This window comes from Stegostoma tigrinum, chromosome 21 (genome assembly GCF_030684315.1).
Source record: "Stegostoma tigrinum isolate sSteTig4 chromosome 21, sSteTig4.hap1, whole genome shotgun sequence".
NCBI classification, from domain to species: domain Eukaryota; kingdom Metazoa; phylum Chordata; class Chondrichthyes; order Orectolobiformes; family Stegostomatidae; genus Stegostoma; species Stegostoma tigrinum.
This window is the reverse complement of record NC_081374.1, coordinates 1,634,429-1,661,462: the sequence shown is the minus strand read 5'-3', so window position 1 is coordinate 1,661,462 and position 27,034 is coordinate 1,634,429. Positions and strand designations below refer to the sequence as shown.

General features: G+C 43.3%; 1 protein-coding gene across 4 annotated transcripts in view; it reads right to left on the bottom strand.

The window, feature by feature from the left end:
- foxp4 (forkhead box P4) overlaps nt 1–27,034 on the bottom strand; it is a 441,139-nt gene that overhangs the window by 265,573 nt on the left and 148,532 nt on the right. Inside the window, exon 1 of one of the 4 annotated variants that reach the window (XM_059653293.1) lies at nt 22,854–22,961. The exons of the other annotated variants lie outside the window; for them this stretch is intronic. Within the exon in view, the coding sequence (XP_059509276.1) occupies nt 22,854–22,946 (93 nt within the window). The 5' untranslated portion in view covers nt 22,947–22,961. Of the gene's footprint in view, nt 1–22,853; nt 22,962–27,034 lie in introns of those variants that run through there. 4 annotated transcript variants of the gene reach the window in all.

Sequence of the window (27,034 nt, the reverse complement as noted above, 5' to 3'; positions counted from 1 at the left end):
CCTGAGGGAGTGTTGCACTCAGAGCATATCAATAAGCAATAAATGGAGTCCCTACCTGCCCTCTCGGGTTGCTGTGAGAGATTCCTTGACCTGTTTGCACGGAAGGGTAAGGGAATTAATCTGATGGTAAACAGGGGCGGCACGGTGGCTCAGTGGTTAGCACTGCAGCCTCACAGCGCCAGGGACCCGGTTCAATTCCAGCCTCGGGTAACAATCTGTGTGGAGTTTGCATATTTTCCCCGTGTCTGTGTGGGTTTCCTCCGGGTGCTCCGGTTTCCTCCCACAGTCCAAAGATGTGCAGGCGAGGTGGATTGGCCATGCTAAATTGCCCGTAGTGTTCAGGGGTGAGTGGGTTATAGGGGGATGAGAATGGGTCTGGGTGGGATGCTCCAAGGGGCAGTGTGGACTTGTTGGGCCGAAGGGCCTGTTTCCACACTGTAGGGAATCTAATCTAATCTTTCATCCCACACTGCCAAATGGGAATGGAATCAAAGATCCAGAGGTGAAAGGTTAGTCACACATTCCACTCAGAATTATTCCAACAGAAATTATTTAGTCCTGTGCAGCAAGTCCTTACCTACATTTACTTTCTATGTTTCTCTCCCTTCGGCCCAATTGCAGTATTTGCCCTCTCAAGTGTATTTCAAAAGGTCACGTGGACTGATCTCAAAGACAAACCGTAAGCTTCTCACAGATTTTTCTGATGATGGGTCCAGGCCGAAACGTCAGCCTTCCTGCTCCTGAGATGCTGCTTGGCCTGCTGTGTTCATCCAGCTTCACACTTTGTTATCTCAGCTTCTCTCAATGAGCTGGCCATACTTTTCCACCCAACGCTATCACAGAAACAGACAACCTGATGGGTTAACATGGTGCTGCATGTGAAAACCTGCTGTGCACACATTGTTGTGTTTCCTACATTACAACAATAAATCTACTCAAAAATTATTTAATTAGCATAACATAGAACATAGAACATTACAGCACAGTACAGGCCCTTCGGCCATCGATGTTGTGCCGACCTGTCATACCGATCCAAAGCCCATCTAACCTACATTATTCCATGTACGTCCATATGCTTATCCAATGATGACTTAAGTGTACCTAAAGTTGGTGAATCTTCAACCGTTGCAGGCAAAGCGTTTCATTCCCTTACTACTCTCTGAGTAAAGAAACTACCTCTGACATCTGTCCTGTATCTTTCACCCCTCAATTTAAAGCTATGCCCCCTCATGCTCGCCATCACCATCCTAGGAAAAAGGCTCTCCATATCCACCCTATCTAGCCCTCTGATTATTTTATATGTTTCAATTAAGTCACCTCTCAACCTTCTCTCTAATGAAAACAGCCTCGTAAGACCTTCCCTCCATACCAGGCAACATCCTAGTAAATCTCCTCTGCACCCTTTGCACAGCTTCCACATCCTTCTTATAATGCGGTGACTAGAACTGTACACAATACTCCAAGTGCGGCTGCACCAGAGTTTTGTACAGCTTCACCATAACCTCTTGGTTCCAGAACTCGATCCCTCTATTAATAAAAGCTAAAACACTGTATGCCTTCTTAACAGCCCTGTCAACCTCGGTGGCAACTTTCAAGGATGTGTGTACATGGACACCGAGATCTCTCTGCCCATCTACACTGCTAAGAATCTTACCATTAGCCCTGTACTTTGCTTTCTGGTTACTCCTACCAAAGTGCATCACCTCACACTTGTCTGCATTAAACGGCCTTTTGCCACCTCTCAGCCCAGCTCTGCAGCTTATCTATGTCTCTCTGCAACCTACAGCATCCTTCATCACTATTCACAACTCCACCAACCTTAGTGTCGTCTGCAAATTTACTAAACCATCCTTCTACGCCCTCATCCAAGTCATTTATAAAAATGACAAACAGCAGCGGTACACCACTAGTAACTGGTCTCCAGGATGAACATTTCCCATCAACTACCACCCTCTCTGTCTTCTTTCAGCAAGCCAATTTCCGATCCAAACTGCTACATGTCCCACAATTCCATTCCTCCGCATTTTGTACAATAGCCTACTGTGGGGAACCTTATCGAACGCCTTGCTGAAATCCATATACACCACATCAACCGGTTTACTCTCACCTACCTGTTTGGTCACCTTCTCAAAGAACTAAGCACCTCTACCTCTGATGCCCTTGTCCCCAATAAAGCCATCACACTCACTCAGGCTCAGCATTTCCCTGAGCTCCACTGCAGTAGGTTCAGGTAGGGTCATTTTGGAATGCCAGGGTAATGCCCGGGTGCTGCTCACCCCTTCTTATCCCTGAAATCTCCTCCAGCCTTAAACTCTCAGAGATCCGTGTCTTCGCCAACTCTGCTCTCTTGTGTATAGCTGACTTCCACCAAGGGCAGCCATGCCTACAGCTCCTGGACCGAAAGCTCTGGGCATCCCTCTTTACTTCTCCCTAATGCTTCCTTAATGTCTGGTTGCAAATTACAACAAGTGCCACAGGAGAATGTTTTTCACTCAAAGGATCATTCTTCAGTGAAATTGTCCTTCACAGGGAGCAGGGAGCAGTGGAGGCTGATCCATTGTATATTTTAAAGGCCGTTTTAGATTCTTGACTGACAAGGAAGCCAAAGAATATTGGGATGGGCAGGAAAATAGAGCTCAGGCCACAATCAGATCAGCCATCATCTTACTGAATGCTGAAACTGATTTGAAGGGCCAAACGGCCTACTCCTGTTCCTAAATCTTATGTTCTTTAATTCTTGTTTCTGGCACTAGTTAAAGCTTATCTCCTTGACAAAACTTTGGTCATTTGATCCCATAGCTCCTGCAGTGTTCCTGCGAAATGCCTTGGATAATATTGTTACATTAAAGACCATAATATACAGAACTATCATCAAGTCTGCTCTGCCATTTGACCATGGCTTATGTTTCTCAACTCCATTCTCCTGCCTTCTTGCCATAACAGTTGATCCCCTTACTAGTCAAGAACCTATCTATCTGTCTTAAAGGCACCCAATGACTTTGCCCACACAGCATTCTGTGGTAATGAGGTCTACAGAGTCTCCACCATACGAGAAAAGAAATTCCTCATCTCAGTCCTTTCACTCTGAGGCTGTGCCCTTGAGCCTTAGTCTCTCCTATTAATGGAAACATCTTCTCCACATCTACTGTGTCCAGGCCTCTCAGTATTCTGTAACTTTCAATCAGATCCCCCTTATCCTTTTTAACATCCATAAGATACAGATCCAGAGCCTTCAGCCACTTCTCGTAGACAAGGCCTTCGTCTGGTGGGACCATTGTTGTTAACCTCATCTGGACCCCCTCCAACTGCAGCACATCCTTCCTTGGATATGGGGCCTAAAACTGCTCACAAGATTCCAAATGCGGTCTGATCAGAGCTTTATACAGCCTCAGCAGGACATCTCTGCTGTTGTATACTAGATATTTACATTCTATAAATGTAAGCTGTCACTGTAACACACTTTGGGATATCCTGTGATTATGAAACGCACTGCACAGAGCCTTTCTTTTCCTTTTCCAGCTAATTATCCCATGCATTCTTGAAAACTGTCATCAATTTCACATCAAGCATCACTAGTGACAAAACAAGTTTGACAATTCTGTCCATGTGGAAATTGATTGCATTCTCCTCCTTCGCTTAAGCAGGGTTTATTCGAAGATCAAGTTCTTTTGACTTCAATCAATCTGTGTCCACTATGTCAATTCCTTTTATTATGTTGAACAGCTCTGTCAAGTCTGTCCTCACCAGTTGATGGTTATTACTGACCAATGAGGAGCCTACCATATCAATCCAGGAGTCCCCCAGGTGAACTCTTTTTGTCTAATTATTGATAATGAATGCCTTTCTCACCAAACTTACCTAAAACATCTGTATTTCTCATGTGCAGCATTGATTAAAAGGTCTATCTTTATGGAGTCTTTATCTTCCTCATATTCTGTACATTCCAAAGTGAGCTGTCCAGGCCATATATCAAATTAATGGGATGCCTTACACTTCAGTTGGAAAAATCAAGATGCAGTGTCAAAAATGGTAAAATATGGCCTTGAACTTTTTCACATTTTCTATTCAAAGAGCAGATGGCGTCAGTTTTCTCTATAAAATGCAGTGCATTAGTTGGACATTATTACTGTGTGAAGGATAGATTTATATACTGTAATCACCACTGGATCCCTGTAACATTCTTCTCTCACTTATCTCACTCAGTCACTTCCTAAAGGTTAAATGTCTAATCCCCTGGCAGTGACTGTACAGAAAGGCTCTGTTACTGAGCAAAGTCAGGGTTTGTACAGCCAGCCTTGTCATCAGGAACCCCTTTGAAAAAATAAAATTTAGGAGCTTCCCCATTAAGTTCCCTATCCAGTACTGAGGCCTGCTGGAGTTTAACGTTAGTGTCCCTGATCTGCTACAAGTTAATCTGTAATTGACACTGGATGACTCTAGACTGTGAAAGATTAAACACAGCTAGTTTCTGGCCTTTGTGACTCCAGCTGGGAGAAGCATGCAGACAGAGTGTGAACAGGATTGTGTTCCATGTGTTGTCTCATAACTCATTCTCTAGATTCACACAGTGGCTGAAAGAGGTGCAATGCTGAGAAATTGATTCCCTTCAACTCTACAAACTTTGAACAAATAGCTGTTCTGCAGTTAAAGGACTCTATCGTGAAACTGCCTTTTCCTGAGCGAAGCTGGGATGTTCCACCTCTAACACAACAATATATTCAAATTCTGCTCTAAAGGAGACTGCTGATTGGACTTTCTGACAGAGCCTGCCTCCAATCATCGTTAATTCATTCTCAAAATTTAGGTATCACTGACAATGCCCATAACATCAACTATTCCTCGCAATCTTGTCTCAATTTAATGTCTTGTCAGGATACTTCTCATGAGGGTTTTGCTATGGGAATCGGAATAACACCTCGGCCAGACCAGGGAGGTGATGTTGTTGTGAACTCTCACGGTGGATTATGGACAGGCCCCTGGTCAGGGGACATGGTTTAATTCTCACCAGTCAGCTGGTGGTATCAGAATTCAATAAACAATTACAGAATATAGTCTGGGATTAGCCTATTGTCCCAAACTGAGATAAATCCCACACACCCCAATGATTTTGATCATGAGATGATTATTGTTTGTTGTAAAGGTTCAGCTGATTCACTAATGCCCTCTATGGAAGGAAATCTGCCATCCTTACCTGGTCTGGCCTACTTGTGACTCCAGACTCACAGCAACTGATTAACTCTGAACTTCAGGGTGAAATACTCCAGCAAGTGATGCAGTTTGAAGACAATTAGGGATGGACAGCAAAATGACAATGATGCCCACATCCCATGAAATAATAAGTAAGTAAAGCTCCCTTTGCCAAATCTGAGCTGAAGGGTTTGCTGGCCAGTGTGATTTCACCCCACCTCCAATCTGTCTGCACTCAGTAAGCCAGCAACATTCCATACGGAACTCAGCATCAAACATCAACAAACTTTCCCTGTGAATTCCAGTAAGCTGTGAGCACAAGCAACCTCTTCCTCTATAAATGTGGAAAAATACAAACATTTAAACTTCCCTTCAACTCTGAAGCCAAGCCTGAAATGTTAAATTCCCTATACCATTCTCAATTCCAAAAGTCAGTACAAGAATTAAATGTAGCTCAGAGTTTCCAGTAATTCAAATTAAAAATAAGAAATTATTCAATAAAATAACAGAACCACAGACAGAATTCAATAAACGTATTTGGAATAAAGAGCTCGAGTTCAGATAAACAGTGAATAAGGAGACTACATCTCGACATATCTTCACATAATTATAGGAAATATCTGACCAGGGAGCACCACACACAGCTCAATCCTAGTCACAGACCCAAGAGCTTGGTCAGACAGATCAAAAATCTCTGTGAATCACACATTCCCTCACATCCTCATCAATTTTATAGTTCATTCACCTTTGCTGGCAGTGATTTGATCAGTCACAGGGTTTATCCCAATGTGGGACACTTTCCAGGGAATCTCCCATTATATGGAACAGTGTCCATGGGGATTATCCCAGGATGGGACATTGTCCGTGGAGATCACCTGAGAGTGAGTCAGTGCCCATGGAAATTGTTGCTGAGTGGACAAGTGTCTATGGAGTTTATCCCAAACTGGGATAGTGTGTTTTTTCCCCAAGACTGGGAAAGATTAAGTATCAAGGAGAGAAAGACAAATTTTGTCAAATACTGGAAAGAAGCTAGGCAAATCAAGTGCCTTTGATTTATTGGAACGACATCAGACTGGGAGCAATCCCTCCTTACCAATGCCATGTTCTTTCAGCAATTTCATGACATGTCTTTTGTTTCCCTCAAAAATCCAGAAGAATGTTTGGTTTGGATTGGATCACTTCAGCTAAAAACCTGATGTACAACATCCGCTGTGTTGAAACAAGTTTACTGGCAGCATTACAATCAAGACCCATTCACTTGCCAAACCACAGCCCAAAATGAAGCAGCTACCCAGCTCTCTGGACAGCTGGAAGTCAAGGAGGCCAGCCTGAGCACACACACAATTCAAATGCTGACATTCAGCTAATCCTGAGATCAGAACATCAGCATTCCAACAAATTCGCCTAATCGCAGTGTGAATATGGCTATCAGGTGAAAGGTTGTTGTACTCTAATGTGATCCCCTCCGAGTTGAATAAACCTGGCAATATTTTCGAGCTAGCCTCTGAATAAAGTCACCCTTTCATTTAATGATATGCTGGATTTTAGGGGTGAAAATGTGTGGGAGAACCTTATTTTTACATGAAGTTAAAATTGTAGATGGACTTCTTCAGATTGATCACCCTCACCAGAATGATCCAGGGATCTGCTACAGATCTTGAGATCCAGTTTTATTCTTTTCCTTTCTGTCTAACTCATTCTGAAATTTGCTGCTTTGACCTTTTAAAATCCCTTGCCTCAGTGCTCTTTAAATCATCAATCTGCCCTGATGTTGAAACAAAAACTGCCTCTCACTTTATTTCATTCTTTCTCAAGAGCTCTGACCTTTGGAACACACTTAGATTTCCCGTCCACTGACAGGCTGCTGGCTTCTAAAATTCATTTACTCTCACTTGACTCCCTCTTCCCAAATGTCCCCATTCTGTTTCAAACTGTCTCTGAGGCATCCCCTCTGCTGTTGGTCGGCAGGTGCAGCAAGTAATCGGTTCATGGGTTGCCTGGCCCTTATCGCTCGGGGAATTGAACATAAAAGTAAGGAGCGTCTGCTTCGGTTATACGAGGCATTAGTGTGACCAAGTCTCAAATACTGTGTGCAGCTTTTAGTCTCCTTATTGAAGGAAGGATGTGAATGTAGGAGCAAATTACTGCAGATGCTGGAATCTGAAATAAAAACAAAAAGTGCTGGAGATCACAGCGGGTCATCCAGACTAGAAACATTAGCTTGCTTTCTCTCCATGGATTGGAGGGGGATCAGAGGAGGTTTACTGGATTGATTTCTGGACTAAGTGGATATCGCGTGCGCGAAAGTTGGACAGACTGGGTTTGTTTCCACCAGAGTTTAGAAAAGTGGGGGGGATGACTGATTTAAGTGTATAAGGCCCTGAATAGTCATAACAATGTGCATGTGGGGAGGATGTTTCCTTTTGGGTGAGAATTCAGAGCTGGGGGGGTGCATTGTTTAAAATCGGGGTTACCCTTTCAGGCCAGCGATGAGGAGAGTTTTTGTTTCAGAGGGTTATGGGACTTTGGAACTCTCTGTGGAGGTGGTGGAAGTGGGTCAAGGAATATATTTAATGTGGGGGTAGATTGATTCACTTTCCTAAAAAGAATCAAAGGTTATCGGAGCTAGATAGAAACATGGAATTCAAAACACAGACAGATCAGCTATGTTCCTATTGAGAGATGAAGCAAGTTTGAAAGGCTGAATGACCTTCTTCTATCCTAATTCACATGTTTGTACAAATCATGACTCTTTCGTTTGCATTAATATTCGTGGAATTGTAATGGCGCTTCACAACATATCCCCAGACATTCCTCACTCCCGTAATAGTCACCCCAACACAGTCATGGAAACTCACAGGCCACTCATTCCTACCCCTTCGCTAGCACAAACCCCAGTTCATCCACAAAGACAGCAGTTTACCCAGAGCAGACCCTTCCCCACTGGTGCAGCATGGGTACAAAGTGGGCAATCTAAAAGGATAACACTTTTGCAAATTAACCAGGTTCTTTCCAGAACTACCCTCAGGGTCAGTTAGCTCAGTTAGCTAGGCAACTGGCCGACAGTGCAAAACTGTGACTTCAATTCCTGCACTAGCTGAGGTTACCAACAGGACTCTGCTTCTCAAACTCTCCCCTCAACTGAGGCATGATGCTGACTGTCAGGTTAAGCTATCACCAGACATCTCTGAGGTTGTAGACATGCTGGCCGAGCTGCAAACGTTTCGTCACCCTGCTAGGTAACATGGTCAGTGCCTCCAGTGAAGTGTTGGTGTTCTGTTCCGCTTGTTATTTATATACCTCGGTTTGCTGGGGTGGTTGGTATTAGTTCTGGTTTTGTTTCTCAGTGGTCTGTTTGTTGTTGGAGTTCCATGCTGTTGTTGAAGGTGAAGTGGCTGGCACAAATCTAGCAGCTTCATGGTGGTGTACTTATTAATGTTGTCATCTCTCTCTGATGAAACAGTGGGACTCTTGGTACTTTACTGGAAGCTGTATCCCTAAGGCAGAGCAGTGATGTCACAGAAATGCTACCATCACCAAGTTGCACCCCATCCTTGAGTGATGCTGCACCTTCCTTCATGCACACTGGCTCCACATTCTGGGACTCACTAACAGCTCTCCAAGGCAACATCCTGGAAAATCTTCTCTGACCCTCTGCAGTGCTATCATACCCCTCCCATATTGTGGATTCCAGAACTGCACATAATTCTCTAGCTGTGGCCCGATCAACATTTTCTACAGTTCCATGATCACCTCCCTGCTCTTAAGATCTACATTTAAACTTGATGGCTAATAACGGCAAGTATCTCACTTCCTCCTGCCCTTTTTTTAACAGCATAAACAACGTTATTTTCTGGACCCCTTCAGCTCTGAAGGATTCTGAATTTGAGCCGGATTAGACCCAAAATGTTAACTCTGTTTCTTCCTCTACAGGTGCTGCCAAACTTGAAGAGATGCTCCAGCATGTCCGTTTTGTTATTTTAGCTGATTATCCGATGGCCTGGATTGTGGCCACAGAGCACTTTTGACTGTAACTCCTGAGATCGATGTGACAATAAATCATTCATTCATCCACATTGGCTATGTTGTTTTCTATTTCATAATGGTAGACTGAATCAGCTAAGACTTCAAAGTGTCTTTCAATATTGACCTGCTCTGTTTCAAGAGCGTTCGCATACTTGCTGTATTCACTACGTTTCTTTTACAGTTGTTTGCATTAGGTTTCATCTCCCACTGATCTGAGCAACTGATTATTTTACAAAGTTACTGGTTGTTTTTGTGGATTCCATCAGTCCAGCTCTTTGGTGAACATTACAGCCAGTGACAGTCCCACATTAGCCCTTGGGTCACAACATCAATATTCCATCCAGTTGTTAAAATACCTCTGTAATTGCCTTCATTTTCTTATACTTTAGTCAATTGCTTATCTATAGCTATGGTTTACTCTAAGGATCACAGCTCTCAACTTTAATAATAGCCTCTTATCGCTATGACAGCGCTCATTATAATAAAGTAAATTTTTGATGATCTGTTATAATTCGTTGGAAGAGATAATCTCATGTTTTAGAACATGCCTCATTTCTACTGTAGTACTACCCCGTCTACTGCTTACACCCCTCATAGTGATGAGGAAATTCTCTCTTGTTGCATTGTGAATTGCTTGTGATGCCACTGCCATAAGACTTAGGAACAGAAGTAGCCTATTTAGTCCACTGAGTCTCGCTTTGCCATGCAACAAGATCATGGCTGATCTGATCATCCTCAATATGTAGACCTCAGCCTTCGATGTCCTTAATGACCCAGCTTCAATAACTCTCTGCAATAAGGATTTTTATAGATTCACTACTTTCTGACAGAAGAAATTCCTCTTCTTTTCTGACATGATACTCTCTGCTCCTGGTCTCTCCCACAAGGAGAAACAACTACTCTGCATTTATCCTGAAAAGTCTCTTAACAATCTCCTATTTTTCAATAAGGTTTTCTCTCATACTTATAAACTACAGAGTACTGACCCAACTCACTCACTCTCTCTTCAAAATAAACTCCTATCATTCCCAGGATCAGCCTAGTGAACCTTCTCTGGACTATGTCCGATGCCAGTACAAAGGGACTAAAACTGTTCACTGTATTCTGGGTGTGGTCTAATTAGAGCTGTGTATAGTTTTAACAAGGCCTCACTCCATTTATCCTCCATTCCCTTTGATAGGAAGACCAATATTCCATTTGCTTCCCTAATTACCCACTGAAATTTGATGCTAGCTTTACATGATTCATGCAGGAGGATCCCTAAACCCTTGGTGCTGCAGCTTTCTGCAGCCCTTCCACAGGAGCAAGGCAGGCTCAGAATCTCATATCAGGAATTCTTGGCATTTAGTTTCTGAACTGTGGGTGGTAGAATGGGAGCCTGTATATTAATGAGGCCAGATTAGGTAGCAATGTGGTGATGATGAATGATAATCCCCATTAATCACTCTCTAGCTTCAATTTAAAGAAGGCACAGGGAAATCAGTGAGGAGCAGATGTGCCAGTAAGCCCAGCAGCAGCAGATCTGTACAACAGGAGCAGGCAAAGATGGGGTATGATGGATGCTGGGATGGACCGGGACAGCAGGAGAAGTCTTCCGAGGATGAGGATGAGAACATTGAGCAAGAGAACATTACTCTTTGCAAGACTGAGTGCTGCAGTTTCAGGCACAGCTAACAAGACAGGTCAATCCAGTCAATGTGAGCTGGCTGTAGTGATCATCAACTGGAACATTGCCCATGGTCAACATTGCAGCAGTTAGTGTTCCAAACGTAAAGGCATCTTCTGATTGCTCGATTTCTCTTTGATTTCGGAGTCTGTTAATAAAAGTTCATCTTGTAAGAACCTAAGAAACAGGAGCAGGAGTAGACCCTGTCTGACCCATCGAGCCTGCTCCACCATTCAATAAGAACATAAGAACTAGAAGCAGGAGTAGGCCATCCGGCCCCTCGAGCCTGCCCTGCCATTTAATAAGATCATGGCTGATCTTTTTGTGGCCTCAGCTCCACTTACCCACTCACTCACCATAACCCTTAATTCCTTTCCTGTTCAAAAATCTCTCTATTTCTGCCTGAGAGACATACAATGAGGTAGCCTTGAATGCTTCACTGGGCTGGGAATTCCACAGATTCATAAGCCTTTGGCAGAAGAAGGTCCTTCTCAGTTCAGTTCTCCCTCATATTTTGAGGCTATGCTGCCAGTCCTAATTTCCCCAACCAGTGGAAACAATCTCCCTGCTTCTATCTTATCTTTTCCCTTCATAATTTTACATGTTTCTGTAAGATCTGTGCACCTCCCCATTCTTTTAAATTCCAAATATAATCCAAGTTTACTCAATCTCTTCTTAAATGATCAACCTAGTGAGCCTCCTACGCACCCCCTCCGGTGTCAATACATCCTTGTAAAATGGGATGTGGCTAGGGACCGGTGAGTTGTGAGACCTGGTGCTGAAACAACAATACATGTGGGAATCAGCAGCGGTATTTGTCGTGAGGAGACAGCAGTGCCATCCCTCTGTGCCCAGAGAAGCATTGGTTGGCATCTGCCGTGTCACTGCATGGATGGTGGAGGGCGGCCTTAGGCTCTCACGGCTTAGCTGGGTGCACGGCTGTGGTTTCGACTCAGCACCAGTGGCAAAGGAGCCAAATGCTGCGATATCCCAGCAGTGATTAGTAATCCTGGCTCAGGAAGATAGGAAAGTCAGGTGGCGTTGGATCGGGCACAGGGGCTCCAGAGGAGCAGAGAAGGTAGTTAATGAAGTGAGTTTAGGATGTTACGAAAAGAAAACATGCTAGGCTTAAGAGACAAAAACCCTCCATGAAACTGAATAAAAATGTCACCACCAAACTATGGTAAGATTCAGCTCTAAATTACCCTTCCCCATTATGTGTAATTAACTGCATTAACCATCCAATTTCATGAAGAAAGCTAACTCCCGGCATCTTCACTGCAGTAACAAATTTGATATAAATTCTTCTCTTCACCCACTTACCTTCAGTGAGTAGGAGAAATGATGAACTTCCTAGAATTTCAGATTGCGTCCGTTTGTTCAGGTGCTCATGGTGAATTTCCCATGCCCATTGCTCATCGGCCAAACTTTCCTTCCACTTCAAACCTGAGATCACATCTCTCTGATACCTTGTATCATTTTTCCTTATGCAATTTTATAACCCAAAATTTTTGTGTTTCTCGTTGGATACCTGTGTACCTCACTCTCCAGTCCAGTTAAAACATTGCATTGCCCTTCACCCAGGCTCAATGAGCTGCCAAGTGGCCATTGAGAATATGGGAATGCTGCGTGTGAAAGGAGCACAGTGTGATAAAACTCTGACTCAAGCAGGTTAGCGGCTACTCCAAATGTTGGGCTTTACCCCTTGTTCATCAACTCTGCTAAAGTTGGTTCCATAATAGCTCAATATTCAACTTGATAGTCCACATCTAAGTCAAAAGTAAAGATTAGATTAGATTAGATTCCCTACAGTGTGGAAACAGGCGGATATCAGATTAAAATTTTTGTATCCCATTATCCAGCACAGTTACTACATTGACATCCATAGATTATCCTGGCTTTAATTAAACAAAGCATGGAAAAATCCCCTCAATAAAACAGGAATGCAGTTTTAAAGGATTTCCACTAGCTCCCTCTCTGCCTCTGTGCCGCTCCTCAGCTGAGTAAACATTCAGCTCCCATACTGTTGGGTTGAAATTGTGTGGACTGCGGAACTTATAGGACTCCAAACTGTTCAATAAGCAGATCAATGACAAAGTTAATCTCAACAACTCATTGGCTTCCCATCCAGCTGTGCATTACAGGCCCACAAAAGCTCTGTTCTGTGCTATCTGCCTGGCATCATACCTTCACGCTTCCAATCACTCAAAGTTCCCGTGAAGATCATTCAATCAATGAAAGCAAAAAGATAACTGAGCCTCTGGGAGTGCACAGAACGCAAACACATTAAGCAGATTATTTTACCAACTAGACCAATACTGACCTGTGGGGTTTAAATAGGTTTTTTCTAGATATCCAACAGATCACATCATGTACAATACCAAGCATCCTATAGGTTAAACTGTCCATAACATCTAACATCCTATACATAAAATGATCAATGGTATCAGGCATAACATAGATAATACAGCCCATATAGTGGGTGTTCAGAGGTGTTTATAGCATCATAGAATCCCTACAGTGGGAAATCAGGCCATTTGGCCTATCGCGTCCGTACTGACCCTCCAAAGACCAAACCTTGCAGACCCACCTCCCTATAAGCCTCTATTTCCCCATGGCTAATCCACCTGGCCTACACTTCCCTGGACATTATGGACTTTTTCATTCACAGGACATGGGCATCGCTAGCCAGGCAGCATTTATTGCCCAACCCTAATTGCCCAGCAGGTAAAGAGTCAACCACGCTGCTGAATCACAAGTAGGCCAGACCAGGTAAGGATGGCAGATTTCCTTCCTTAAAGGGCATTTGTGACCCAGACCAATTTTTCCTCTGTCAATCGGCAATGATTTCACGGCTAGCATTAGACCCTTAATTCCAGATTCTCATTGAATTCTGCTACGGCAGGATTCAAACCCAGGTACCCGCTGGGTCTCTTGATTAATAGTCTAGCAATAATACCACTCAGCCATTGCCCACCTGCCGGATAATTAGCATAGCCAATCCATCTAAACTGCACATCTTTGGACTGTGGGAGGAAACTAGAGCACCCACATAGACATGGGGAGAATGTGCAAACTCCACACAGAGAGTCACCTGAGGCTGGATTCGAACCTGGGTCCTTGACACTGTGAGGCAGCGGTGCTGGCCACTGAGCAATTGTGCTACCCATTGTATTGTCAGAAGGGTCATATTTTGACCCTATTCCATCATTCAGTTGGATGTTAAATGCTCTGTGACATTACTGAAGGGGGAGACCTCACTATACATTTGTGAAATAACCTTCCTCACACAAATAGCAAGTAGATTAATTGTCGATTTACCTCACTGTTTGAGATGAAAGAAAACTTGTGATTCACAACCTCAGATAGCCCAAGGCTTTTTACAACCAAATAGCTACCTTCGTAACTGAGGGAATGTGGCAGTGAATTTTGCACAGAACCAGATCCTACAAACAGCAACGTGTTCATGAGAAATGTGTTTTTCCATGATATTAATTGAAGGATAAATGTTAGCCAGGGCACTGGGTCAAAAATCAAAAAGCCAAATCCTGGCTCCTATATTTTACATTTCTGTGTAATTATGCCCTCATCCTCCTTCAAAAGGAATGGAATTCCTGCAGCCTAGCCAGGAGGGCAGACCACGGTTCACTTTGATATCTGATCTGAAGCTGGGACTGTGGATTTTGTGACATTCCCTCTGTGTCACAGAGGTTTCAGTTTATGTTCCCTAGTCTCTGGGCTAGAATTTGGGAAGTCTGGCATCCGGGCTTAGGATGTTCTAGAATCCTGTTGTGTTCAAGGTGGCTTCTCCAAATTGGCTACCAATCTATGCCAAAATGACCTGAACAAATCATCTGGGCATTTCCAAGGGACATAACTAAATGAAAATTCCTCCTTTAAACTTTTAGGTGTCAATGTGTGAGGAACACTCCCACAGTAAGTTTATTTGCATGTACAAGCCCAGGTAAAATTAGACTGAATCCCTGATTTTCCAGAGCCCAATCATTGGTTCATTTTAATGCATTATTGAAATTCCTCACTTTTTGTTGGTTAACAGCTAACAAGTTATCATTGCGACAAGTCAAACATTCGCAAGCAGCAGTTTGCAGGGCAAGAGTTAACACGATAGAAAAACAATGATAAAATCATAAATTTATAGAATCTCATAGCACAGATGTTCAATCCGCATTTTACACAGGAGCAGGAGCAGGCCATTTGGCCCCTCAAGTCTGCTACCCCAATAAATACAATTATAGCCGATCTGGCTGTGGTCTCAGCTCCATTTTCTTGCCTGTCCTCTCTAACTTTCATTTATCAAAAATATCTTCAGGTCAGCCTTGATTAAACTTAATGATCCAGCATCTTCCACCTTCTGGGGAAGAGAACTCCACATTGAGCAATAAACAAAATTCTCCCCACCTCTGTCTTAAAAGGGGAATTCTTATTTTTGATCTATCTTCCCTCGATATAATCTTCCCTGTAAGGAGGATCACAAGCTTTAAGCCAATATTGGTGACATCCCTTTTCCCCACTCTAATAGGTCTTCTCCACTTCTCCATCCAAACTCCTCCCTCTGCCTCCCCCTCCTCATAGGGTCATGACAGTTTTGAAGCCTCAGAGTGGGTCCTGTGAGAAAAAGCACCGCATCCCAAAACCAGCCCAGCTCGTCCCCGGCTCCCTAACCTGTTCTTCCTCTCACCTATCCCCTCCTCCCACGTCAAGCGGCACCCCCATTTCCTACCTATTAACCTCATCCCGCCCCCATGACTTGTCCTCCCTGGACTGACCTATCCCCTCCCCAACTCCCCACCGATACTCACCTCTACAGGCTTCATCCCTGCCCCTTTAACTTGTATGTCTTCTCTCCACCTACCCTCTCCTCTATCCATCTTCAATTCGTCTCCCCCTCTCTCCCTATTTATTTCAGAACCCTCTCCCCTCCCCCATTTCTGATAAAGGGTCTAGGCCCGAAACGTCAGCTCTTGAGCTCCTAAGATGCTGCTTGGCCTGCTGTGTTCATCCAGCTCCACGCCTTGTTATCTCGGACTGCACTAAGCCATGTGTTTGTATCTTGGTTCAACAGCCTTTGATGTGGCCCTTTATCTAATGTATTTTGGAAAACCAAGGTCACCACATCTAATGGTTCCTTTTTATTCACCAAGAACATTACCTCATTTAAACACTAATAGATTACACTATTTCTCTTTTACAAAAGCCATGTTGTTTATGCTCCATCAGACCCTGTAATGGCTCTCAGAGTTTTACTTCCCTACTCGAACCTCATGGGCTGGTCAGACTTTCCTCTTTAAATAGTTTATGTAATTCCTTCTTGAAAATTACTACTCAAATTGCTTCTCCCACCCTTTCACAGCTTTGCAGTCCTGTGCATTTCAGATAACAACACATCATTACATAAAGCATTTCCCACAACTCGCCTCCAATTATTTTGCCAATTCCCTCAAGTCTATGTTGTCTGTTTACTAACCCTGTTGTCAGTGGAAATAGTATTTGGGTGTTTATCAAAATCTTTCACCACTTTCAACACATTTTAACAAAACTTCTCCCCTAAAACTTCTTTGCTTTAAGGAGAGCAGGTTAAAATCCCTCATCATTTAGCAGTCCAGTAAATTGCTTTACACGCTCCAAAGTTTGAATTACTTTCCTGACGTGTGCTGCCTGGACAGCACTCCAGCTGATGGTTAAGCAGCGAGTTTTAAAGATTTACCAGAACTTCCTTGCTTTTGCATTCTGACTATTCACAAATCCCTGAGTCCTGTAATCATTTTAACTGCCTTCTCAACCTTCTCTTCAACTTCCAAAGATTTTTATATATTCCCACTCAGGCTCTCTGTTCTTGCGCCCTCTTTAAAATATTAAATATTTCTTTATATTTTCTATCCTCACACTCACTAGCAAGACGCGTGCCACCGTTTGTGCCTCCTGCACTGCGGGCTCTGACCACAGCGATGCACAAAGACGGACAGTGAATACTGACACATACCCCGTGGACGATGAAACTGTGTGCAAGGCTCCTGTATGATTCTGTGCCTCCTAGCCATGAACAGGAGATGGTGAATGAATTTTTCAGATGGGATCTAGGAAGGATGGTAGCTGAGGGTGAAAGTACAGATCGTAACACATTTTAAAAGTTGCAAACACCCTGAGCATACAGTAATGATGAACATATGTTTATTTGAGACAGATTTCCTTCCTTTGGTGCAGATGCTGCATGATATATGAAGGGCAGATGTGGGAGCACAGAGGGTATTTCTTCTCACTGTGTCTAAAACTGCAACTAATGCCTTCCCAAATATAAACTCTTTGCAGGGAAGACATTGAGTGTTGGCACAATTCTGTCACTAATGACTTGTTAAATTCCTTCCTTCCCCGTCAATCAATGAGGACAATGTGGTGGGGTACTTGTAGATATCAAAATACGCCCACAAGAACTGTACCTTAGCACTCTTTCCTCCCCAGACCCCACCCCTCCAGCCAATGTCCTGCTCCTTCCTCAAAACCCCTGACTCCTGTTGCCGGACAGGGATTCACTGACCATTCTCCAAATATACAGCCAAATTGCTGACAGTCTTCGGCTGTTTGAATATGGACAGCATCATAGCCTGATCCTGTCCTACGCTGTCTGATACTGTCAAATGACACACACTCACACACAGACACACACTCACACACAGACACACACTCACACACAGACACACACTCACACACGCACAGCTTTTCCCCACTGGAGAGGCTGCCATCACAGTGAAAATATTCATCTTTGCTCCTAAACAATGCAATTTCTGCCTCTGCTGGAGGTCAGGAGTTCTTTGGAAACATCAAAAGTAAGCATAAAAAGGCCAGAGGGCCTGGGTCCAGGTGTACAGTAACATTGTTGAAGAGATTGTTTAGTAAATATCTAAAAAGTGCATAAAAACATTCCAGTCAAACTCATTGGAACCGCCAACAGACCTGCCAAAACCAAGTGTTAAAACTGTCAGAAACAACTATCTAAAAACCTGACAAAGGGTTATTTCAAGAAGGGCTGTCAAAAATATCAAACTGTGTTGTCACAATTTTCAAAAGATTCCATCAAAGGGACTTGTCAAGTATTTAAAACCCCAGTGCTGAAAATTTTTTTGAAAACACGCTTCTGTCTGTTGACATAAGCATGAGAGTTTCCAATAGGAGATTGAAGCTACCTTTCAGATTTCACAGCCATCTACTGTCACAGCCAGATGCTTGCAACTTCTCAGCTTGATTGACAGCTACAAGTAGCTGCAGATTCTTCTATGTCGGACTATGCTTCCAATGGTTTTTCAAAGAAACTGCGGTTTAATTAAATATTTATTGTCAGAATACTTTATTTAGATGGAGGAGTACAAATGCATCAATGAATGCATTTATGAATGAGATATTTATTTCAATATAGTGATGTCTGCAATAGGCACATGGAACTTGATTTCATCTCATGTCTGCACGCACCTTGGCAGTGGATGTTGCCTGAGATTATGTTAGGAGTAAGTGCAAAGGGTGATGGGTTGGTGGGAGAGCCTAATACCAAGCTGGTACGAGACTAAGAAGGGTTGTGAGGGCAGAAGGTAGAAGGCCACATTTAGCAAGGATGGCCTGAGGGACAAGAGGACAGAAACATAGGACTTAGGAGTATACCATTTAGCTCTACACATCTACTCCACAATTCAATAAGATCATGGCTGACTGTTGTCTTCTCAGCTCAACCTTCCTTTCTGTGCCCATAACTAGTCCATAAATCTCAGATACGTCTACCCCGTCAAAGATGTGCAGGTTAGGTAGATTGGCCACGCTAAATTGCCCTGGCACCTCCACATCTTTGATAGGTTAGACATATCTGAGACTTAAGCTGGAGACTATCGTTATCAGAGAGACACTAATACATTTAACAGAAGTCAGGAGAAAGTGCTTTACTCTGAGCTGGGAAGAATGTGGAACTCATTCCCTCAGGGAGTGGCCGAGGTGAACAGTGTCAATGCATTTAAGGAAGTTAAGTAAACACAGGGGAGAGAAAGGAGTGGAAGGTGATGCTGATACCTGGGTGATGAGTCAGAGTTAGAAGTTAATGCAGAATAGTAACCTTTACTGAGATCATTTTGAAACATTGTCCATGAAATCTCTCAAAGCTGTGTCAGTGCAACAGTGAGAGTGAGATAGTTCAGGACAGGGCAAGTCTGCAGATGGCATAATTACTTTGCTTAAAGTGTCCTCAGCATGTGACAAAATTTAAACTGTGAAAAGCATAAGAGTTTGGACTAATTTTAGGAGAGTTGGTGCTGTAACTTTCCTGTGTGGGGTAATATTTCAGGAAATATGTTAACTGTTTAGTGTTGCCTGCATGGTCAGTTCCCGTTTCATGTGGTTAACCTCGCTAACTCTCCTAACCTTTCAAGGGTGCTTTCTCTTGCTAAGCTGCAAGCTCTTTTTTTATATTATTTCATGAGTGGTGCCTATTTCTCCTTGCCCTTGAACTGAATGGCTTGCTAAGCCAAAGCACATTGCTGTGAGTCTGGAGTCCGATAGAACCCAGAGTGGGTACGAATGGTAGATTTCCTTCCCAGCAAAGGAACCAACAACAATCAATGATAGGTGGTATGGTTTACCATTTGCTAATTGAAATTTAAGTGGTTTTATACTCTATTGTCATTGTTTATGTTTAAACTTCAGTAGCTGTTAGGTTGGGATTTGAACCTCTGTTCCCAGAACATCAGCCTGGGCCTTAGAATGACCAATATCACAGCAATACTACTATGTCACGATTCCCCCTCAATCTTAACAAAACCAGCTTCCTTATGAGTGCCAAAACTTCCTATCTTCCTGTGTTGTGTATCGTGGAACCTTGAGAATGTCTCTATAAACTCATAAAAACCCATATAAACTCCATAAACACCCAAATGAGCTCACAAAAAACTCAAACTCAATTCAAACTTGATGTAAACCAATAAAAATCTAAAAACATAATTCTATAAAATTCATATAAACCCACAAAACCCTGTTCAAACCAAAAAGAATCCATAATAACTCACAAAAGCACATAAAAACCCAGACAAACTCAAAAACCTACAAAAAGCATACAAATCCATAAAAGCCCATAGAAACCCATAAAAAACACTTAAGGACCTATCAAAACCCATAAAAACCCATATCAACCCCGATTCCCATTAATTACGAGAAGCTTTGTAGAATCACAACACCAAGAACATGTCATATTTTGTACAACACCTTCAGCCTCACTGAACTTGCCAATGCTGGAGCATTACAAAGAAATCTTTGCCCGTGAACCACAGGAGCTAAGGGTAGAACAGGTAGAGCAGCAGCTTCATTGTCCATGTTTCCACTGGAAAATGAAAATTCACGGACCAACTAATCATGTTGTGTCCACGCTGTAAATGATTTTGATAACACGTTCTCCAGCCAGAATTCCATTGAGAAATTGATTGAGTTGGAGGGAGGGAGGCTGTTTGCTGTTGTTCCCACTCACTCTTTCAGCTGCGTTCAAATGAGCCCAGAGTCAAGGAGAACCTGAGAAGAGTGGGTGGCTTGTCATCGGCAATAGATGCCTGACAACAGGGTGTTCCTCTGCTTTCCCCTCCTTGCTGCAGGCCACTTAAGGGCACTAATTGTAGATTGTGTTGTGGTATCACCATTTCACATGCTGAGGAGGTAGGTGCTAAGAAATAACTGTCAGTATAGGGACTGAGCCCACACTGCCAACATTTTGAAACTCTGTCTTTTATAACCAAGCTAACAGGCCCCCTAGAAGCTACAGCTCACACAGTCTGAACTCTTTACAGAGAATATCTGTCACTAACCAGTAGACTGTCGGAGTCGGAACAAAATCAGAGATGGTAGTTCATACAATATAAGGATATATTGGTCTTGGTCAGGCTGAAGCAAGGATTCACCAGAAAGATAAAATGGATTTAATCAGTGTTGTATCAGCCATGACCCTACTGAATGATGGAGTAGACTCAAGGGGCTGTACAGCCTACTCTTCTTCCTATCTCTTATGGTCTGATGGATATTCAAGCTAAACAAACTGATTTATGAGGACAGGTTACGGAATCTAGGTTTTATTCTCTTGAGTTTAGAAGGTTCAGTGATGATCTAATTGAGCTAATTAAAGGATTCTACAGGATAGATAGAGAGAAACAGTTTGCTCGGGAAAGGGTGGGGGGGGGACACAGTTGATGATGGGGGTCCAGGAGAAGGTGCCACAATCTTGAGCTTTGAGCCAGTTCAGGGCATGCCAGCAAGCACTTTGCCACCTCAGAGGGCAGTGAAAATCTACAAGGTGCTGCTGTCAATGAGAAATTTCAAAGCTGAGGTCAATAGGTTTTTGTTGGCAAAGGACCCTGTTACCAAGGCCACTAAATGGATTGAATAAAATGGAATACATCAGCGTTCTGTATCGAATTAGCTGATCTTATTCAAATAGCCTCCTCTTACTCCTACATATTCAAAGTCTGGCTGCTATGGAGTACAATGTTGATAAGTGTGAGGTCATCCATTTTGGTAAGAATAACAGGAAAATGGACTATGTTTTCAATGGTAAAAAATTGCAGCGCACTGCTGTGCAGAGGGACTTGGGTGTCCTTGTGCATGAATCGCTAAAAGTAGGATTGCAGATGCAGCAGGTAATTAAAAAGGCAAATGGAGTTTAAAAACAGGGAGGCAATGCTGCAGCTGTATAGGGTCCTGGTGAGGCCACACCTGGAGTACTGTGCGCGGTTTTGGTCTCCTTACTTGAGAAGGGATATACTAGCACTGGAGGGGGTGCAGAGGAGATTCACTCGGTTGATTCTAGAGTCGAGAGGGTTGGATTATGAGGAGAGTCTGAGTAGACTGGGATTATACTCACTGGAATTCAGAAGAATGAGGGCGAGATCTTATAGAAACATATAAGATTCTGAAGGGAATAGATAAGGTGGAAGCAGGGAGGTTGTTTCCACTTGGAGGTGAAACTAGGACTAGAGGGCATCTTCTCAAAATAAAGGGAAGCAGATGTAGGACTGAGGTCAAGAGGAACTTCTACACCCAAAGGGTTGTGAATCTGTGGAATTCCCTTCCCAGTGAAGCGGTTGAAACTATCTCACTGAATGATTTGAAGGCAAGGCTAGATAAATTTTTGAACAGTAAAGGAATTAAGGGTCATGGTGAGCAGGCAGGTAAGTGGAGTTGAGTCTCAAAAGATCAGCCATGATCTTATTAAATGGTGGGGCAGGCTCAAGGGGCCGGATGGCCTACTCCTGCTCCTAGTTCTAATGTTCTTATGTTCTTATCATTTACCTTGTCAAAACCTGCCGATGGCCGTGTATCTTGCTCCATCAGTGCACACAGGTAGGTGTGGGTCTCAAGAAATGTCAGGATTATCTTAGATGTGAGGTCCACCACAGTTGAATAGTCTGACAATGACCAAGTGAACAATGCACCAGAAGGCTGCTACCAATCACAGACCTACAACCCACCAGACGGCAAGTGCCCTCAAGAAAAGAGAGAGAGAAAAAAATGGACATCTTTGAAAGAAGAATATTTTTCTCTGGAAGCTGAGGAAGCTCCCAAATCAATAACGTATTTCCCTAATATTTGCAGACAGCACACGGCAAGTTAAACATTTTTCTTGGGTGGAGGAAACTGAGGCAGAGCAAGTCGCCAAAAGCATTCATCTAATTTCCCAGCTCATCACGTAATCCTCGACACTGACCAGCAGCACAATCAAACCGTAGGAACCTTGGAAAAGGGGGCAAGGATGGATCATAGAGGGACAGATTCACTCTGAAATCAGGGGCAGCAGGCAAAGGGTTAATGGGGGGAAATTTCCCACTTTGGAGGGTAAATGAGAGTAAGGTACAGGTCAGCTATAATCTGATTGAATGACAGAACCAATGTGGGGATTGAATGGCCTCTTCTAGAGGTATTAATCACTTGTTAACCATGTACTAACCTGCTTAAATTTAAACGGTCTCGGACACTTGATAGCCAAGGCAGTGGCATGAAATACAGGACAACCACTAAGGTCCACACCAGTGAGGAGCATTCGGAGACTTTCAGAATCAACAGCAACAATAACAATTTGTAGTTGGAACTGCTCATGCGCTGCGACACTGGAAAAAGGGGAAAGAGGGAAGTTGCATCTATATAGAACCTTTCACATCCTCAGTATTTCACAGTAATATGCTATTTTTGAAGTGGTGTCACTGCTGTCCTGCAGACAAACCATGCTGTGCATATAGCAAGGCTCTACATCAGTCAATGTGAGCTGACTGAACAATCTATGCTCTGAGCCTTAAACTCATGACCTTCTGATGCAGAGACGACTACAAACTGAGCCACGTTGGGTGTTTATTTCTGGAAATTGGGAACATCCTAAACCTAAGATAACAAGCTGTGGAGCTGGATGAACACAGCAGGCCAAGCAGCATCTTAGGAGCACAAAAGCTGACATTTCAGGCCTGATGAAGGGTCTAGGCCCGAAACGTCAGCTTTTGTCCTCCTGAGATGCTGCTTGGCCTGCTGTGTTCATCCGGCTCCACACTTTGATACCTTGGATTCTCCAGCATCTGCAGTTCCCATTATCTCTGATCACAACATCTTAAACCTAAACCTTTGTGGGATCTAAAGATACCCTGAGGCCACTGATGAAGGCCCAATCAGGTTTCCAGTCATCTGAATTCAATTTCAAATTTTATCTAATTTCAACACTTGCCAAGCCACAGTGAGGCGATGGCCTAATGGGGATATCACTTGGTAGTAATCTGTGGGTTTGAATCCCGCCATGGCAGAACGGTTACCCTCAGGAACTTGCCCGGGCAGCAGCGCAAGCTAAGGCATCATTAGTCAAATCGCTCCTTTTCTCTGCACACACGGCCCCATCCAGAGCCAGTTCAACAGGTGAATACTCAGAAAAATTACAACGTGACTCATGACGCTGAGGGGTCCACACAACCCCTGAAACAATGACAGAAATGAACTGGATCCCCCGAGGGATTGTCATGCTGCTTTAAAAATCAAAAAATAAACTGCGGATGCTGTAAATCAAAAACAAAAACAGAATTTGCTGGAAAAGCTCAGCAGGTCTGGCAGCATCTGTGGAGAGAAATTAGGTAGGCTTTTACTCCAAGGATGGTAGGATTGTTGGAACTCTGAACAAGGACTGATTCATGCAGCATGTAAGGTGCTGGCTCCTGCCTTACTGAAGGCCAATTTGTATCCCATCATTTCCAAAAGGTCCAATCGCTCAGCTTTTAAAGCTGATCTTGTGGGGCACCGGTAGTGTCCCTGCCTCTGGGGTAGAGGGCCAGAGTTTGAGTTCAACCTTGTCCTGAAGCTGTCACTGTTGTTTTGGTCCACGCATTGCTGCAAGAGAAGGACTGTGCCTCTGAATGAGGGTGTGGCTGGAGAACTCATGCAAACTGTCTGAATGAGTGGATTTTCTAGGTTTGATAGATTTTCTGACTGTGTGTGAGAGGTTTTAACATTGAATTTTATGACGTCACCCAATGTTTTGGTGAGAGCTTTAAGTGATGGTAGCAGTTTTTCCTCACTGTTGATTATGCATATGGGGGAGTTTACTTTGAGTGACAGATGGGTTCTTCACTAAAAACTTTGGAGATAGAATTTGGTGTAAGTCTGGTATCATTGAACGACCGCACCTTATACAATCAAAACTTGACAGAAAGTTGCTCCTCATCTCAAGCAACTAGATTAGGAACAGCTTAGGTTCCTTTCATCCTGTACAGAGTTCAGCCAAAGATAGCTCATCTTACTACACTTGATTGATAGGGTGATAGGAGGGAAGGGGAAATCCCAGATTCCTGTCTCCCATCACGATCCAGTGATCTCTGCTTGAAGTTCAAGCTGTTTTTTATTAATTATAAAAGCTGCTCAACCCCAACTGCTCCTGAACTCAGAGGTTTTCAAAACTGCTGCAGAAGAGCAAACCATAGCGTCGTGGTTCTGGAGTCACGTGGAGGACCAGATTTCTGTCTCTGTTGGGCATTTGTGATGGGATGGGCAAGAAATGCTTGCCAGTCATGCCCACACCCCACAAATGAATAGAAAAAAACAGACAGTTTCATGGTCACAGAAACAGCCCTGAAGAGTCACACCAGACTCAAAATGTTAACTCTCCTTCTGTCTCCACAGACAAGGTCAGACACATTGAGTTTCTCTGAAACCTTCTGTTTTTATTTTGTGGTCACCTTTACTGAGATGAGCTTTGGATTCAGATCTATTCATTCAATTTAAATTTCATAGTTGTCTGGGGGGAAAGGGATTTGAAACCATATTCACAGTGTATTCAGCCCATCCTACGAATCGAGTGACATTACCATGACCTCACCACCTCTCCCGTACTGAACACCAGGTGAAGACATGACTATGGAGTCACAGAGTTGTACAGCATGGAAATAGATCCTTTAGTCCAACCCGTTCATGCTGAACATAATCCCAAACTAAATTAGTCCCACCCACCGGATCCTGGTCCATTTTCCTCTAAACCCTTCCTATTCATCTGTCTATCCAAATGTCTTTTAATATTGCAATTGTACCAGCATCCACCACTTCCTCAGGAAGCTCATTCCACACACAAAGCACCGTCTGTGTAAAAAATTTGCCTCATGTCTTCTTTAAATCTCTCCCTCCTTAAAAATGCGCCCCCTAGTTCTGAAATTTCCCATCTTAGAGAAAAGACAACTATCATCAACTTTGCCCATAAGTCTTACTATTTTATAAACTTCTATTGGGTCACTTCTCAACTTCCTATGCTCCCAGCCCATCCAGCCTTTCCTTACAGCTCAAACCTTCCATATCTGGCAACATTCTGGTAAATCTCTTCTGAGCCCTCTCCAGCTTAGCAATACCCTTCCTGTAACTGGGTGACCAGAACTGGAAACAGTATTCCAGAAGAGGCCTCACCAACACCCTTCCACATAATGTCCCAACATCATACAGCGGCAGTTGATTTCCCAGCCTGCTCTCACTCGCTGTCCACTCTGCAAAATACTTCCCAATGGCAACCATCTAAACAGCTTTACTAGACAACACTAAAAAGGCCAGAAGGGAGAAGAAGTAGAAATTTTCAAATTGACAAACATTGTAAGACTGAATTCTCAAAGCATCTTGTTTCACATGACTAACTCTGTTCTTTCTCTGTGACCTCACAACACTCCCCACCTTAAACAGGCCCCAAACTGTTTCTACTGTTGGTGTCAGTTACCAGTGGTTGATCTTTCTATATGCTATCTGGGAAATTCAGTCATCACTTCCTCAGGATGTGCTGTGCAGCTTAGTGAACAGCTCCTGTGGTTTTTAATGGGCTCAGGAGATAATATGGGGCAGCCTGCACACATGAATCTGTGTTTGAGTTTTAAACCTACTTACCTCAGAATTCAGAAACAAAGAAGATCCAAATTCACAAGACAGCTGTTTATCACACACTGGTACCTCCCCTAAATGGCCCATTTCATTTATCTCAAGCAAGAGATATCAAACCAAACCCAACTCAGCTTCCCTCTAAACTTTCACTTGCAAACCTCCCAACAAGAACAATAGAGGGCAATGCAGTCCACAGGCTTGAAGCAGGCCCTTCAGCCCACCATGTCTATGCTGACCAACAAACACCAAACTACACTAATCCCATTTACTTGCAATTGGTTCATAGCCTACTATACCCTGGCATTTTAAGTGCTCATCCAGATGCTTCCTAAATGTCGCCACAGGATCTGCTTCTGTGTTCCATATTTCTACATTCCTCTAAGTGAAAAGATTCTCTCTCAGATCTCAATGCTCATTGCCACCAGCCCACGGAATGCCAGTATTCAGTTCAGTTCTTCAGTCAGTGATTATTTCAATCAGGATCAAATTACTGCAGATGTTCTGATGAAGAATAATCTAAACGCGAAACGTTAGCTTGTCTCTCTCCATGGATGCAGCCAGGCCCACTGTGATTGCCAGTATTTTGTGATTTCAATCAGACTGCCTGCAGTGACTGATCCCACTCAGTTTATGCAGGTTTGTACAATGCAGGCTCTCACTCCACAAGCAGACACTGTTATTTACATGAGTCCTCAACATGATCTTATATGAGGACACAAACAGAGGAACCGCTTGGCAATGTGACATTCA